Genomic DNA, 15,356 nt, shown 5'->3' on the forward strand with positions numbered 1-15,356 from the left:
GGAATTTTCAGGATGGTGGAATGTGTTGAAGGTGGAATGGTTTGAATCGGTTGAAAAATGTGGAAATGGTGGAAGTTTAAAAAAATGGGCAATTCATTTTGAATGAGAAAAATGTCCCGGAAAACTTGGAATTCTGGGAAATCTGGGAATTTGTCAGTTTGAAGTTGGAACGGTTTGAATCGGGTGAGAAATGTGGAAGGTAGAGCGCGCCAAAATCTGGAGAAGAATAAGAATATGTAGTTGATTAAATAAAACCCATATGTCATATTATCATTTATTTCTATAACGATCCATTTCAACAAGGTACACACAGCCTTATGTCCATACCTGGGCGAAAGAGAAGAGTAAATATGGACAGATTTCACTTTTCACGCTATGAACAACAAGACACAGTGTAAACAGTGTGAGCTATTACCACATTGACAACACCACTAACTGGAAGCGGCATATGCAGGTGACTCATCCTGCAGCCGTAAGTAGGTCAAAGCTACTGCTGCCATATTACTGCTACTATATGACCTACTGTTCAGGCCGCTAGGAAGGGTTGGTGTCACAGAGACTCCGTCAATGTTTTTTTCAACTATGACCTTTCAAACCGTCCGTCCTCTTTGTCCAGAACATGTATTGCAATTTTTGTGCTAAAAGAGTGCTGTTTGGGACTAATCCACTAAAGCTTTGCATGTATCAAAACACATGCATACTTCAAGGCCTACTGAAAGCCACTACTATTGACCACACAGTCTGATAGTTTATACATCAATGATGAAATCTGAACATTGCAACACATGCCAATACGGCCGGGTTAACTTATAAAGTGCAATTTTAAATTTCCCGCGAAACTTCCGGTTGAAAACGTCTATGTATGATGACGTATGCGCGTGACGTCAATCGTTGAAACGGAAGTATTCAGACACCATTGTATCCAATACAAAAAGCTCGGTTTTCATCGCAAAATTCCACAGTATTCTGGACATCTGTGTTGGTGAATCTTTTGCAATTTTTTTAATGAACAATGGAGACTGCAAAGAAGAAAGTTGTAGGTGGGATCGGTGTATTAGCGGCTGGCTGCAGCAACACAACCAGGAGGACTTTGACTTGGATAGCAGACGCGCTATCCGACGCTAGCCGCCGACCGCATTGATGATCGGGTGAAGTCCTTCGTCGCTCCGTCGCTCGCTGGAACGCAGGTGAGCACGGGTGTTGATGAGCAGATGAGGGCTGGCTGGCGTAGGTGGATAGCTAATGTTTTTAGCATAGCTCTGTGAGGTCCCGTTGCTAAGTTAGCTTCAATGGCGTCGTTAGCAACAGCATTGTTAAGCTTCGCCAGGCTGGAAAGCATTAACCGTGTAGTTACAGGTCCATGGTTTAATAGTATTGTTGATTTTCTGTCTATCCTTCCAGTCAGGGGTTTATTTCTTTTGTTTCTATCTGCAGTTAAACCCGATGCTATCACGTTAGCTCCGTAGCTAAAGTGCTTCGCCGATGTATTGTCGTGGAGATAAAAGTCACTGTGAATGTCCATTTCGCGTTCTCGACTCTCATTTTCAAGAGGATATAGTATCCGAGGTGGTTTAAAATACAAATCCATGATCCACAATAGAAAAAGGAGAAAGTGTGGAATCCAATGAGCCAGCTTGTACCTAAGTTACGGTCAGAGCGAAAAAAGATGCGTCCTGCACTGCACTCTAGTCCTTCACTCTCACGTTCCTCATCCACAAATCTTTCACCCTCGCTCAAATTAATGGGGTAATCGTCGCTTTCTCGGTCCGAATCGCTCTCGCTGCTGGTGTAAACAATGGGGAAATGTGAGGAGCCTTTCAACCTGCGACGTCACGCTACTTCCGATACAGGCAAAGCTTTTTTTATCAGCGACCAAAAGTTGCGAACTTTATCGTCGATGTTCTCTACTAAATCCTTTCAGCAAAAATATGGCAATATCGCGAAATGATCAAGTATGACACATAGAATGGATCTGCTATCCCCGTTTAAATTTAAAAAAAATAATTTCAGTAGGCCTTTAATAGCGCACACAGAGCTGATCTACTAAGCTCGTGTGCAGAGTATTGTCTCTCAAATAAACGAATTAGAGAGAACAATACATTTAGCATGTCTGTCTTTCCTATTTATACAGAAATTATACTGATTATCAAAACGCCCACAATACTGGGAGGCGGGAAAGCAAATACAGTATAATCATTTGGTTGCCAGGAGAACGGTACATTTCAAACTGCATTGTGCCGAGTGTGAAATTTGGTGGAGGAGGAATTATGGTGTGAGGTTTTTTTTTCTCCCAGGAGTTGGGCTTGGCCCCTTAGTTCCAGTGAAAGTAACTTTGAATGCTCCAGAATACCAACACATTTTGGACAATTCCATGCTCCCAACCTTGTGGGAACAGTTTGGAGCGGGCCCCTTCCTCTTCCAACATGACTGTGCACAAGTGCACAAAGCAAGGTCCATAAAGACATGGATGACAGAGTCCGGTGAGGATGAACTTGACTGGCCTGCACAACACACTTGGGATGAATTAGAACAGAGACTGAGAGCCAACATCAGTGTGTGACCTCCCCAATGCGCTTTTGGAAGAATGGTGGGGGGGGGGGGGGGGGGGGGGGGGGGGCATTCTCACCAAAAACTCTTTCTTTATAAGTGACTTGTATCAAAAATGTGTGTCTGTTACCTGTGTTGTAGTGCTTGGTACAGTATCTGAGGTCCGGTTCATCTTTAAGGAGGAACTGTGGAAGTGTCAGTCCTTCAGCCACTTGGACTGGTCCATTCTCCTGCCACTCAAAGATTAGGTCGTTCATGGTGTAACCAACTGTAAAAGACAGTGTATGAAAGACTATTAAATCATCATATTATCCCGTCCATTTATTAATCTATCATCAAGCCCACAGAGTATTAATCCAAGACAACTGCAGTGCATAATTAGTTACAAAATGTGATAATGCAATAATACAATATCTCTTGATTTGCCACAATATAATATACAGTCATTACACTTGTAAAGAACATAATGTCATGGCTGTCTTGAGTTTCCAATAATTTCTACAACTATTATTTTTTTGTGATGGAGTGATTGGAGCACATACTTGTTGGTCACCCAGCAGTATGTTTGGAGGAGAAAAGGCGAGGCCTTTAATCCCAGGAACACCATGCCCACCGTTAAATATGGTGGTGGTAGTATTATGCTCTGGGCCCGGTTTTGCTGCCAATGGAACTGGTGCTTTAAATGGGACAATGAAAAAGGAGGATTACCTGGACAACCTGAAATCATCAGCCCGGAGGTTGGGTCTTGGGCGCAGTCGGGTGTTCCAACAGGACAATGACCCCCAAACACACGTCAAAAGTGGTAAAGGAATGGCTAAATCAGGCTAGAATTAAGGTTTTAGAATGGCCTTCCCAAAGTCCTGACTTAAACGTGTGGACAATGCTGAAGAAACAAGTCCATGTCAGAAAACCAACACATTTAGCTGAACTGCACCAATTTTGTCAAGAGGAGTGGTCAAAAATTCAACCAAAAGCTTCTGGATGGCTACCAAAACACCTTTTTGCAGTGACTATAAAAAGTGCATTTAGTCACTAGAGAAAAGCGCTATATAAATATCATTCACTTCATCTGACATACTGTTTGAAAGTGTTGACATGAGGCGTGGTGCCTGTAAAACATATTTAAACCCAACCTTCCTTCTGCAGAAAAGAGCCGTAAGAATGAAAAGTGGGAATGCACACAGGGAACCCGCAAACCCAATATTTAAACTGTTAAACATATTGAAATTTCATGAGCTGACTATAATATCCTAAAACTCATGTGCATGTACATGTACAATTCTACCAAACAACATTCAAAACAGATTTGTACGGGGCAATTATATGATCGCGATCGTTCTAAAAACATTAAAACTGCACGATCTTGTTGACCTCAACACTGCTATTGTGACGTACAAAGCTCATAACCACATGCTGCCTGGGTGTCTACAGGAGAGGTTTAAACCCAGAGAGAATCCCTATGACCTCAGAGGTTCAGCTGTCTTCCAGAAAGCTAAGATAAGAACAAGCTTAAAAAGTAGATGTGTTTCTGTCAGGGAGGTTCAACTGTGGAACAGCTTGGATTATTCCTTAAAATGTTCCAGTTCTATTCACACATTTAAAAAACACTTTAAGACCAATGTCTTGAAAAAATATATCACTCTAGAATCAACACAGTAGTTAATACTATGATCAATGTTAATTCAAATACTAAATGTGGGTTATAAATAATAATGGAAGTACAATTGTTTGTATATAGTATATAAATTGGTACAAAGGTTTAACATGTCTACAAGGATATTTCACATGCCTTTACTGTGTATATAATTGAACTGTGTTTATGTTATGTATAATGTGTATTTATACTATGTTGTACAAAGGACATTTAATAATTTTCGGAAGTTTATTTTGTACTTGACATTGTTTATAGGGTTAGGCGCAATAAGTGTTCAACTTCAGCCTAAACCCTTTCGGTCTGCAACATTTTCATTTTCAATTTAAGAATGTACAACTGTTTGTTTATTTTGTTGACGATTGACCGAAGAATAATAAACTTGAACTTGAACTGTTCATCACGGTGATCAAGCACAGGCCTTGGCAATTATTTTGACTCAGGGGGCCAAATTTAGACGGAAGAAATGTGTCTAGGGGCCGGTATATCTGATTTTTAGGAACACTAATACAATACCTTACAATAATGTCTGATTAAAAGCTAAAAATGTTATGACAGACCGCCTTCAAAAACGGAATGGAATTTTAATTTTTTTTTACTGCTCCCAACCTTGTGGGAACAGTTTGGAGCGGGCCCCTTCCTCTTCCAACATGACTGTGCACCAGTGCACAAAGCAAAGTCCATAAAAACATGGATGACAGAGTCTGGTTTGGATGAACTTGACTGGCCTGCACAGAGTCCTGACCTGAACCCCACAGAACACATTTGGGATGAATTAGAACGGAGACTAAGAGCCAGGCCTTCTCCACCAACATCAGTGTGTGACCTCACCAATGCGCTTTTGGAAGAATGGTCGAACATTTCTATAAACACACTCCGCAACCTTGTGGACAGCCTTCCCAGAAGAGTTGAAGCTGTAATAGCTGCAAAAGGTGGACCCACATCATATTGAACCCTATGGGTTAGGAATGGGATGGCACTTCAAGTTCATATGTGAGTCAAGGCAGGTGGCCAAATACTTTTGGCAATATAGTGTATTATAAATAGGGGGAAGATATGTTATATCTGTTCCTTTTCATTCATAATTCACTTTCATGTTATGTTGATTTTACGCCGAGACAATCAGTTAAACGACCATGACCCAGCTTGGTAAAAGAATAAACATGCTTAGGCAGGAAAAGAACCCACCAAGGCAGAAAACAAGCAGGAGATTTAGAAAACTGCATGTAGTCGAAGCTCGGAGCTCTGTGGGGGCATTTTAAAAAAAAAGCATAAACAGCTGGTGCAAGCTTGTACATGCCTACAGCAATAACACAAAAGATGTAGTTAGTCTTGCTTCTTAAGGTTCAGTTTTGTGTGTGTGTGTGTGTATAGTGTAAGTGTGTATAGTGTGAGTGTGTTAAAACGTGTAAGTGCACCGAAAAAGCCCTACCCACTGCATAGTGGACATGTGGTTACCCTTTGTGGCATCTTCAAATTCAGTATAGGTCCCCTTTAATAATACAGCAATTAATCACAATAATGGCAGTAAATTACTTGCTTGTATAACATGGTGCCAGTGGGGTCTTAAAAATTTCTAAAATCCAATAATTTTGATTTAGCGCCCTAACTTGTCTTAAACGCAATTAGAATCTCATAAACAATTGTATTGTTGATAATAAAGGTAAAGTATTGGTATTGTTTATTATCAATAGCACTATTTCTATTGGTATTCATATTGCTCCATTTGTAGTGTAATAATGCTCATTGTCATTTCTGTATTATTTTTTATTTTCGCTAACTGCTTATTTGCTATTACTTTTACCATCATATTTGTACATGTCATATTTGCTGATGTTGCTCTGTTGTTGTTGTTGTTGTTGTTGTTTTTGTCTCTCTGTCTAATCCCCCTCTTGTCCCCACAATTCCCCCCTCTGTCTTCCTTTTTTTTCTCTTTCCATCCCCTCCTGCTCCGGTCCGGCTGCACCAAATGATAATATAAATACATTTAATGAAGTCAAAATACAAGTAAGGCAACAAGAGAAGTATCCTACACTTCTCTTTTGTAAAAGTAAATCTGAACAGCCGATATGGGCATCTACATCTACTATATGATTTGCCTGAGAAGCTGGGCAGGACATTATAAAAAAAAAAAAAAAAAAAGCATCTCATAAAATAACTTTAATAAGACTATGGAAGGTGTTAAAAATATACAGTCGTGGTCAAAAGTTGACATACACTTGTAAAGAACATCATGTCATGGCTGTCTTGAGTTTCCACACTGCGAAAAGTCAGTGTTCAAAAACAAGAAAAAAAAAATACAAAAATGAGGGGTATTTTATTTGAACTAAGCAGAATTATCTGCCAATAGAACAAGAAAATTCGCCTTGTCATGACTTTCCAAAACAAGTAAAATTAGCTAACCTCAATGAACCCAAAAATACCTTAAAATAAGTATTTTCTCACTAATAACAACTGTACTACTATATGAGTACCTATTTTCTATTTCTTTGAAAATGAAACAGCAAAGTCCATTTGGCTGTCATCTGTTTTAATATGAGACACAATTGTGTCAAAGTCATGATTTTTTTTTTTCATGCTTGAAATAAGAAATTATTATTTTAAAAAAGTAGTTTTGTACTTGTGAGTGTTGATGACACAGCTTTGCAACAGTTGATATTCTAGTTTCAAGCATGTTTTACTCAATATAGGTCATCAAATCTCAGCAACAAGCTGTGATATCTTACTGAGATCATTTAGGACCAAAACCCTTAAAATAAGTAAAACACTCTAACATAAAATCTGCTTAGTGAGAAGAATTATCTTATCAGACAGAAAATAAGCAAATATCACCCTTATTTGAGATATTTCATCTTACTTAGATTTCAGTTTTTGCAGTGCAATCATTTCTACAACTCTTATTTTTTTGTGATAGAGTGATTGGAGCACATACTTGTTGGTCACAAAAAAACATTCATGAAGTTTGGTTCTTTTATGAATTCATTATGGGTCTACTGAAAATGTGAGCAAATGTGCTGGGTCAAAAGTATACATACAGCAATGTTAACATTTGCTTACATGTTCCTTGGCAAGTTTCACTGCAATAAGGCGCTTTTGGTAGCCATCCACAAGCTTCTGCTTGAATTTTTGACCACTCCTCTTGACAAAACTGGTGCAGTTCAGCTAAAAGTGTTGGTTTTCTGACATGGACTTGTTTCTTCAGCATTGTCCACACTTTTAAAGGCCTACTGAAAGCCACTACTACCGACCACGCAGTCTGATAGTTTATATATCAATGATGAAATCTTAGCATTGCAACACATGCCAATACGGCCGGGTTAACTTATAAAGTGCAATTCAAGATTTCCAGCTAAACTTCTGGTTGAAAACGTCTTTGGATGATGACGTATGCGCGTGACGTAGCCAGTGAAACAGAAGTATTGGTACCCCATTGAATCCAATACAAAATAGCTCTGTTTTCATCTCATAATTCCACAGTATTCTGGACATCTGTGTTGGTGAATCTTTTGCAATTTGTTTAATGAACAATGGAGACTGCAAAGAAGAAAGTTGTAGGTGGGATCGGTGTATTAGCGGCGGACTACAGCAACACAACCAGGAAGACAGAGATGGATAGCAGACGCGTTAGCCGGCGAACTCCCCTTAACTTCCTCCGTCTCACCGACCGCATCTATGATCGGGTGAAGTCCTTCGTCGCTCCGTCGATCGCTGGAACGCAGGTGAGGGCTGGCTGGCGTAGGTAGATAGCTAATGTTTTTAGCATAGCTCTGTGATGTCCGGTTGCTAAGTTAGCTTCAATGGTGTCGTTAGCAACAGCATTGTTAACCTTCGACAGGCTGGAAAGCATTAACCGTGTAGTTACAGGTCCATGGTTTAATAGTATTGTTGATCTTCTGTCTATCCTTCCAGTCAGGGGTTTATTTCTTTTGTTTCTATATGCAGTTAAGCACAATGCTATCACGTTAGCTCCGTAGCTAAAGTGTTTCGTCGATGTATTGTCGTGGAGATAAAAGTCACTGTGAATGTCCATTTCGCGTTCTCGACTCTCATTTTCAAGAGGATATAGTATCCGAGGTGGTTTAAAATACAAATCCGTGATCCACAATAGAAAAAGGAGAAAGTGTGGAATCCAATGAGCCAGCTTGTACCTAAGTTACGGTCAGAGCGAAAAAAGATACACCCTGGCGTCCTGCACTGCACTGTAATCCTTCACTCTCACTTTCCTCATCCACAAATCTTTCATCCTCGCTCAAATTAATGGGGTAATCGTCGCTTTCTTGGTCCGAATCGCTCTAGCTGCATTGAAAACAATAGGAACATATGAGAAGGCGATCAACTGACTACGTCACGCTACTTCCGGTAGGGGCAAGGCTTTTTTTCATCAGAGACCAAAAGTTGCGAACTTTATCGTCGTTGTTCTCTACTAAATCCTTTCAGCAAAAATATGGCAATATCGCAAAATGATCAAGTATGACACATGGATCTGCTATCCCCGTTTAAATAAAAAAAAAATCATTTCAGTAGGCCTTTAAGTCAGGACTTTGGGAAGGCCATTCTAAAACCTTAATTCTAGCCTGATTTAGCCATTCCTTTACCACTTTTGACGTGTGTTTGGGGTCATTGTCCTGTTGGAACACCCAACTGCGCCCAAGACCCAACCTCCGGGCTGATGATTTTAGGTTGTCCTGAAGAATTTGGAGGTAATCCTCCTTTTTCATTGTCCCCTTTACTCTCTGTAAAGCACCAGTTCCATTGGCAGCAAAACAGGCCCAGAGCATAATACTACCACCACCATGCTTGACGGTATACAAACACAGATGTCCAGAATACTGTGGAATTTTGCGATGAAAACAGGGCTTTTTGTATTGGATAAAATGGTGTCCGAATACTTCCGTTTCAACGATTGACATCACGCGCATGCGTCATCATACATAGACGTTTTCAACCGGAAGTTTAGCGGGAAATTTAAAATTGCACTTTATAAGTTAACCCGGCCGTATTGGCATGTGTTGCAATGTTAAGATTTCATCATTGATATATAAACTATCAGACTCCGTGGTCAGTAGTAGTGGCTTTCAGTAGGCCTTTAACTTAACATTTAGCATTTCCAGATTCATACTACAATTCAGGACAACTTCTGCTGTTTACCTTTTAAACCATTTTTAACTTTTAAACAATTTTTTCACTTTTAAACCATTTCTACAGTCCACTTCCATTTCAGTTCAGTATCAGATCATCAACATTCAAACCATTTCTTCATTTCAAACTATTCTTACATTCATTCTACTCAGCATTTCAGTTCAGCTTCATCATTGGAGCGTTCATCTAGTACAGGGGTCACCAACCTTTTTGAAACCAAGAGCTACTTCTTGGGTACTGATTAATGCAAAGGGCTACCAGTTTGATACACACTTAAATAAATTGCCAGAAATAGCCAATTTGCTCAATTTACCTTTAACTCTATGTTATTATTAATAATTTATGATATTTACACTTAATTGAATGGTTTAAAAGAGGAGAAAACACGAACAAAAAGACAATTAAATTTTGAAACATAGTTTATCTTCAATTTTGACTCTTTAAAATTCAAAATTCAACCAAAAAAAAAAAGAGAAAAACAAATTAATTCGAATCTTTTTGAAAAAATAAAAAAAATAATTTATGGAACATCATTAGTCATTTTTCCTGATTAAGATTAATTTTAGAATTTTGATGACATGTTTTAAATAGGTTAAAATCCAATCTGCACTTTGTTAGAATATATAACAAATTGGACCAAGCTATATTTCTAACAAAGACAAATCATTATTTCTTCTAGATTTTCCAGAACAAAAATGTTATAAGAAATTCAAAAGACTTTGAAATAAGATTTAAATTTGATTCTACAGATTTTCTAGATATGCCAGAATAATTTTTTTGAATTTTAATAATAATAAGTTTGAAGAAATATTTCACAAATATTCTTTGTCGAAAAAACAGAAGCTAAAATGAAAAATTAAATTAAAATGTATTTATTATTCTTTACAATAGAACAAATCAATTTACTTGAACATTGATTTAAATTGTCAGGAAAGAAGAGGAAGGAATTTAAAAGGTAAAAAGGTATATGTGTTTAAAAATCCTAAAATCATTTTTAAGGTTGTATTTTTTCTCTAAAATTGTCTTTCTGAAAGTTATAAGAAGCAAAGTAAAAAAATTAATGAATTTATTTAAACAAGTGAAGACCAAGTCTTTAAAATATTTCCTTGGATTTTCAAATTCTATTTGAGTTTTGTCTCTCTTAGAAGTAAAAATGTCGGGCAAAGCGAGACCAGCTTGCTAGTAAATAAATAAAATTTAAAAAATAGAGGCAGCTCACTGGTAAGTGCTGCTATTTGAGCTATTTTTAGAACAGGCCAGCGGGTGACTCATCTGGTCCTTACGGGCGACCTGGTGCCCGCGGGCACTTTGTTGGTGACCCCTGATCTAGTATAATTTGGGTTAGTTATCATTTGTAATTTACAAGGAGCAATCTCATTGCCGTCATTCTATGAATTGGCTATGTTGCATTTTTATGTGGGAATGGTATACCGTAAGGCCCTGGCCTACCTCTAGTAATTGTGCCAAAAGGGAAGTGTGCGTGAATAAGCGCGCTTACACTCGAAAAATGCTGTGTTTTGCACACATGTGGGAGAAAATGAGAATTCAAACCCAGATCTCCAGATTATGAGGCTGACAAGCAACCATTCCGCAAATATGTGTAATGTCCATTTATAATAATAATAATGTATTGTAATATCGGCTGTGCAATTGATGTATGAAAATGTAGTGCAAGTTCAGCCCAGTGCACTAAACAATGAGGCGTGGTAAACATCCAACGTCGTGCAAGGTTTAAGCCCCCGTGACATCCAGTCTGGAATATTCATACGGCACGAAAACACAAATCCATTATAATGGCAATAAATAATAAACAAGAGCAGGATGAGGCAGGAGAGAGTGCTGAGTAGTATTGTTCTTTAATTAAACCATGAAATTATAATTATGCAATGTTGCTCGGCTACAAGTCACTTTGTGACCCTCAAGAATTGTTTCCAAAGAGTTACAGTTTCTCAGTACTTACAGCTTTCTAACTGCATAATACAGGTCTGAACATCCATCGGGAAGTTCTTGAGATCCATGGGGCATGACAGAGTTAATGTTAGTCTGAAAGCAAATACAGAAGAGCACAAGTGAGAAGAAAGTGAAGCACAGTCACCAGCCGCAAAACCATACATGTAGATATGACCTTTTTATGGGAACTACAGTCGTGGTCAAAAGTTGACATACACTTGTAAAGAACATCATGTCATGGCCGTCTTGAGTTTCCAATCATTTCTACAACTCTTATTTTTTTGTGATAGAGTGATTGGAGCACATACTTGTTGGTCACAAAAAAACATTCATGAAGTTTGGTTCTTTTATGAATTTATTATGGGTCTACTGAAAATGTGAGCAAATCTGCTGGGTCAAAAGTATACATACAGCAATGTTAATATTTGCTTACATGTCCCTTGGCAAGTTTCACTGCAATAAGGCGCTTTTGGTAGCCATCCACAAGCTTCTGCTTGAATTTTTGACCACTCCTCTTGACAAAATTGGTGCAGTTCAGTTTGTTTTCTGACATGGACTTGTTTCTTCAGCATTGTCCACACGTTTAAGTCAGGACTTCTGGGAAGGCCATTCTAAAACCTTAATTCGAGCCTGATTTAGCCATTCCTTTACCACTTTTGACGTGTGTTTGGGGTCATTGTCCTGGTGGAACACCCAACTGCGCCCAAGACCCAACCTCCGGGCTGATGATTTTAGGTTGTCCTGAAGAAATTGGAACTATTCCTCCTTTTTCATTGTCCCATTTACTCTCTGTAAAGCACCAGTTCCATTGGCAGCAAAACAGGCCCAGAGCATAATACTACCACCACCATGCTTTACGGTAGGGATGGTGTTCCTGAGATTAAAGACATCACCTTTTCTCCTCCAAACATATTGCTGCAGCTCAATTTTTGTTTAATCTGACCACATAACTTTCCTCCAGAAGGTCTCATTTTGTCCATGTGATCAGCAGCAAACTTTAGACGAGCCTTAAAGGCCTACTGAAATGAATTTTTTTTTATTTAAACGGGAATAGCAGATCCATTCTATGTGTCATACTTGATCATTTCGCGATATTGCCATATTTTTGCTGAAAAGATTTAGTAGAGAAAATCGACGATAAAGTTCGCAACTTTTGCTCGCTAATAAAAAAACCTTGCCCCTACCGGAAGTAACGTGACGTCACAAGCGGTAGTGCTGCTCACAATTCCCCGTTGTTTACAATGGAGCGAGAGATATTAGGAGCGAGAAAGTGACGATTACCCCATTAATTTGAGCGAGGATGAAAGATTCGTGGATGAGGAACGTTAGAGTGACGGACTAGAATGCAGTTCAAGAGATATCTTTTTTCGCTCTGACCGTAACTTAGGTACAAGCTGGCTCATTGGATTCCACACTCTCTCCTTTTTCTATTGTGGATCACGGATTCGTATTTTAAACCACCTCGGATACTATATCCTCTTGAAAATGAGAGTCGAGCACGCGAAATGGACATTCAGTGCCTTTTATCTCCACGACAATACATCGGTGACACACTTAGCTACTGAGCTAACGTGATAGCATCGTTCTCAAATGCAGATAGAAACAAAATAAATAAATCCCTGACTGGAAGGATAGACAGAAGATCAACAATACTATAAAACCATGTACATGAAACTACACGGTTAATAATTCTCAGCCTGGTAAAGCTTAACAATGCTGTTGCTAACGACGCTAAGGCTAATTTAGCAACTTAGCAACCGGACCTCACAGAGCTATGATAAAAACATTAGCGCTCCACCTACGCCAGCCAGCCTTCATCTTCCCATCAACAGCCGTGCTCACCTGCATTCCAGCGATCGACGGCGCGACGAAGGACTTCATCCGTGGGTTTGGCGGCAAGCATCGGCTAGGCGTCTGCTAAGTAAGTAGTCCTTGTTGTGTTGCTGCAGCCAGCCGCTAATACACCGATCGATCCCACCTACAACGTTCTTCTTTGCAGCCTCCATTGTTCATTAAACAAATTGCAAAAGATTCACCAACACAGATGTCCAGAATACTGTGGAATTATAAAATGAAAACAGAGCTAGGATACTACGGGCTCCGAATACTTCCCTTGCCCTCGTGACGTCACACGCATACGTCAGCATAATAAAACGTTTTTAACCGGAAGTGTGGCTGGAAATTTAAAATTGCACTTTATAAGTTAACCCGGCCGTATTGGCATGTGTTGCAATGTTAAGATTTCATCATTGATATATAAACTATCACACTGCGTGGTCGGTAGTAGTGGCTTTCAGTAGGCCTTTAACTAGTCATTATCAAGTACTTATTAATGCCGTATTCGGCATGACCTTATTATAACCCTAACCCTCTAACCCTGGCCCTAACCCTAACCAAATAACTCTAAATTAAGTCTTTATTACTTAGAATATGTTCTCCTAGTGTCCAAATAACTCTAAATTAAGTCTTTGTTACTTAGAATATGTTCCCCATACTAAAGTGTTACCAAAAACATATAACTTTGTCTTGAATTTTAAAAAAATACATACATATATTTTTCACTAAAGAAGGGTTCGGTGAATGCGCATATGAAACTGGTGGGGTATGATACCTCCAACAAGGTTAAGAACCACTGCACTAATTAATAGTACATGCAATTTGGCACGTTTTATTAGAATCTTAGTAGATCAGGCCCTCAGTGGCGATGTGGTTGGCGTTAGTAGACTCAAGCATGCCACTTCTGATTGGTGAGTTTGGCAGGATAGTAGGGATGTGGCAAATATATCCCAAAAAATTGACACAACAGATCCTGGGTCAGTCATGCCGAAAACTAAAGCTTTGGCAATCACATGATCGTGTTGTCTGAAATCCCGAATTCGATCAAAAAACTATAAATAATTTAGCCCCTAGTGCTGGTTTGACATGACATTATATTTTACATTACTATATTCATATTTTAGTTAAAATTTTATTTAGATTATTTAAGTATTTGAATCGTGTAGTCTGAAATCTCGATTTCGATCAAAAAACTATAAATAATTTAGCCCCTAGTGCTGGTTTGACATGACATTATATTTTACATTACTATATTCATATTTTAGTTACAATTTTATTTAGATTATTTAAGTATTTGAATCGTGTTGTCTGAAATCCCGATTTCGATCAAAAAACTATAAATAATTTAGCCCGTAGTGCTGGTTTGACATGACATTATATTTTACATTACTATATTCATATTTTAGTTACAATTTTATTTAGATTATTTAAGTATTTGAATTACCAGTACTGAATTGTTAAACCCTCTTTGTCGCAAAATTCAACATAAGGAAAAGGCCTCGTTTAACATTTGCATGTGTTCCTTTTAAATAGTTGAGGCACCTTTTCAAAAGTACCAACTTGGCACGGGTATTTCAGAGCATACCTAAATGATACCAAACCCAAATGGTAACCTGATAGTTATATGCCTCTATACAGGCAACCATGAGCCCACCTACGCTACTATTAATGAAACGTTACATATAAATGTCATATAACACTTAACATTTTGCATTTTTGACAAGGAAAACATTTTTTTATGATCGTCGTTGGTTAATAACACCATAAAATTAGCACTTCCGAACATATTTTCTATGTTCTACACTTACTGTACACGTGTGCGCAATAGGTTGTATTCAGTCACGTGACTTTTTGAACAGAAATAAACAAAGTGGTGGGCCACCAAACCAACAAGGCTACTGTGCCGCAAACGGTGTGCAAATTATTTGAGTACGCAAGGGGACTAGATCTTCCCACTAAAGGCAGATACGAACTAACAATGCAAACTATGCAATGGAATGGATCCCTATACGTTATCAAAAAAACTCAACGTTGTAGATGTGCTGAAAGCTTCATCTATGATTGCTACCGTTGGTAAAAGATTAAATCATCCAGGTTTTGCTCACATTTGTGTTCTTTTATTTAGAGTCGCCGAGGTGGTGTTTTACGGAACACTCGTACAAAAAATGTGTTTTAAGAACTCCGAAACAAGAAGAAATAAAAATGATATCAAGATATTTAAATGGGAAATACT

At 38.5% G+C, this 15,356-nt stretch overlaps 1 protein-coding gene across 3 annotated transcripts in view; it reads right to left on the reverse strand.

Moving 5' to 3' along the window:
• The window catches only part of glra3 (glycine receptor, alpha 3), a 128,490-nt gene that overhangs the window by 39,406 nt on the left and 73,728 nt on the right, over nt 1–15,356 (reverse strand). For all 3 annotated transcript variants that reach the window (XM_062027208.1, XM_062027207.1, XM_062027210.1), the window contains exons 5-6: nt 11,298–11,380; nt 2,678–2,815 (exon numbers count right to left, since the gene is read on the reverse strand). In XM_062027208.1, coding sequence (XP_061883192.1) covers nt 2,678–2,815; nt 11,298–11,380 — 221 coding nt within the window. The remainder of the gene's footprint in view (nt 1–2,677; nt 2,816–11,297; nt 11,381–15,356) is intronic.

The sequence above is a fragment of the Entelurus aequoreus genome, linkage group LG18 (assembly GCF_033978785.1).
Source record: "Entelurus aequoreus isolate RoL-2023_Sb linkage group LG18, RoL_Eaeq_v1.1, whole genome shotgun sequence".
NCBI classification, from domain to species: domain Eukaryota; kingdom Metazoa; phylum Chordata; class Actinopteri; order Syngnathiformes; family Syngnathidae; genus Entelurus; species Entelurus aequoreus.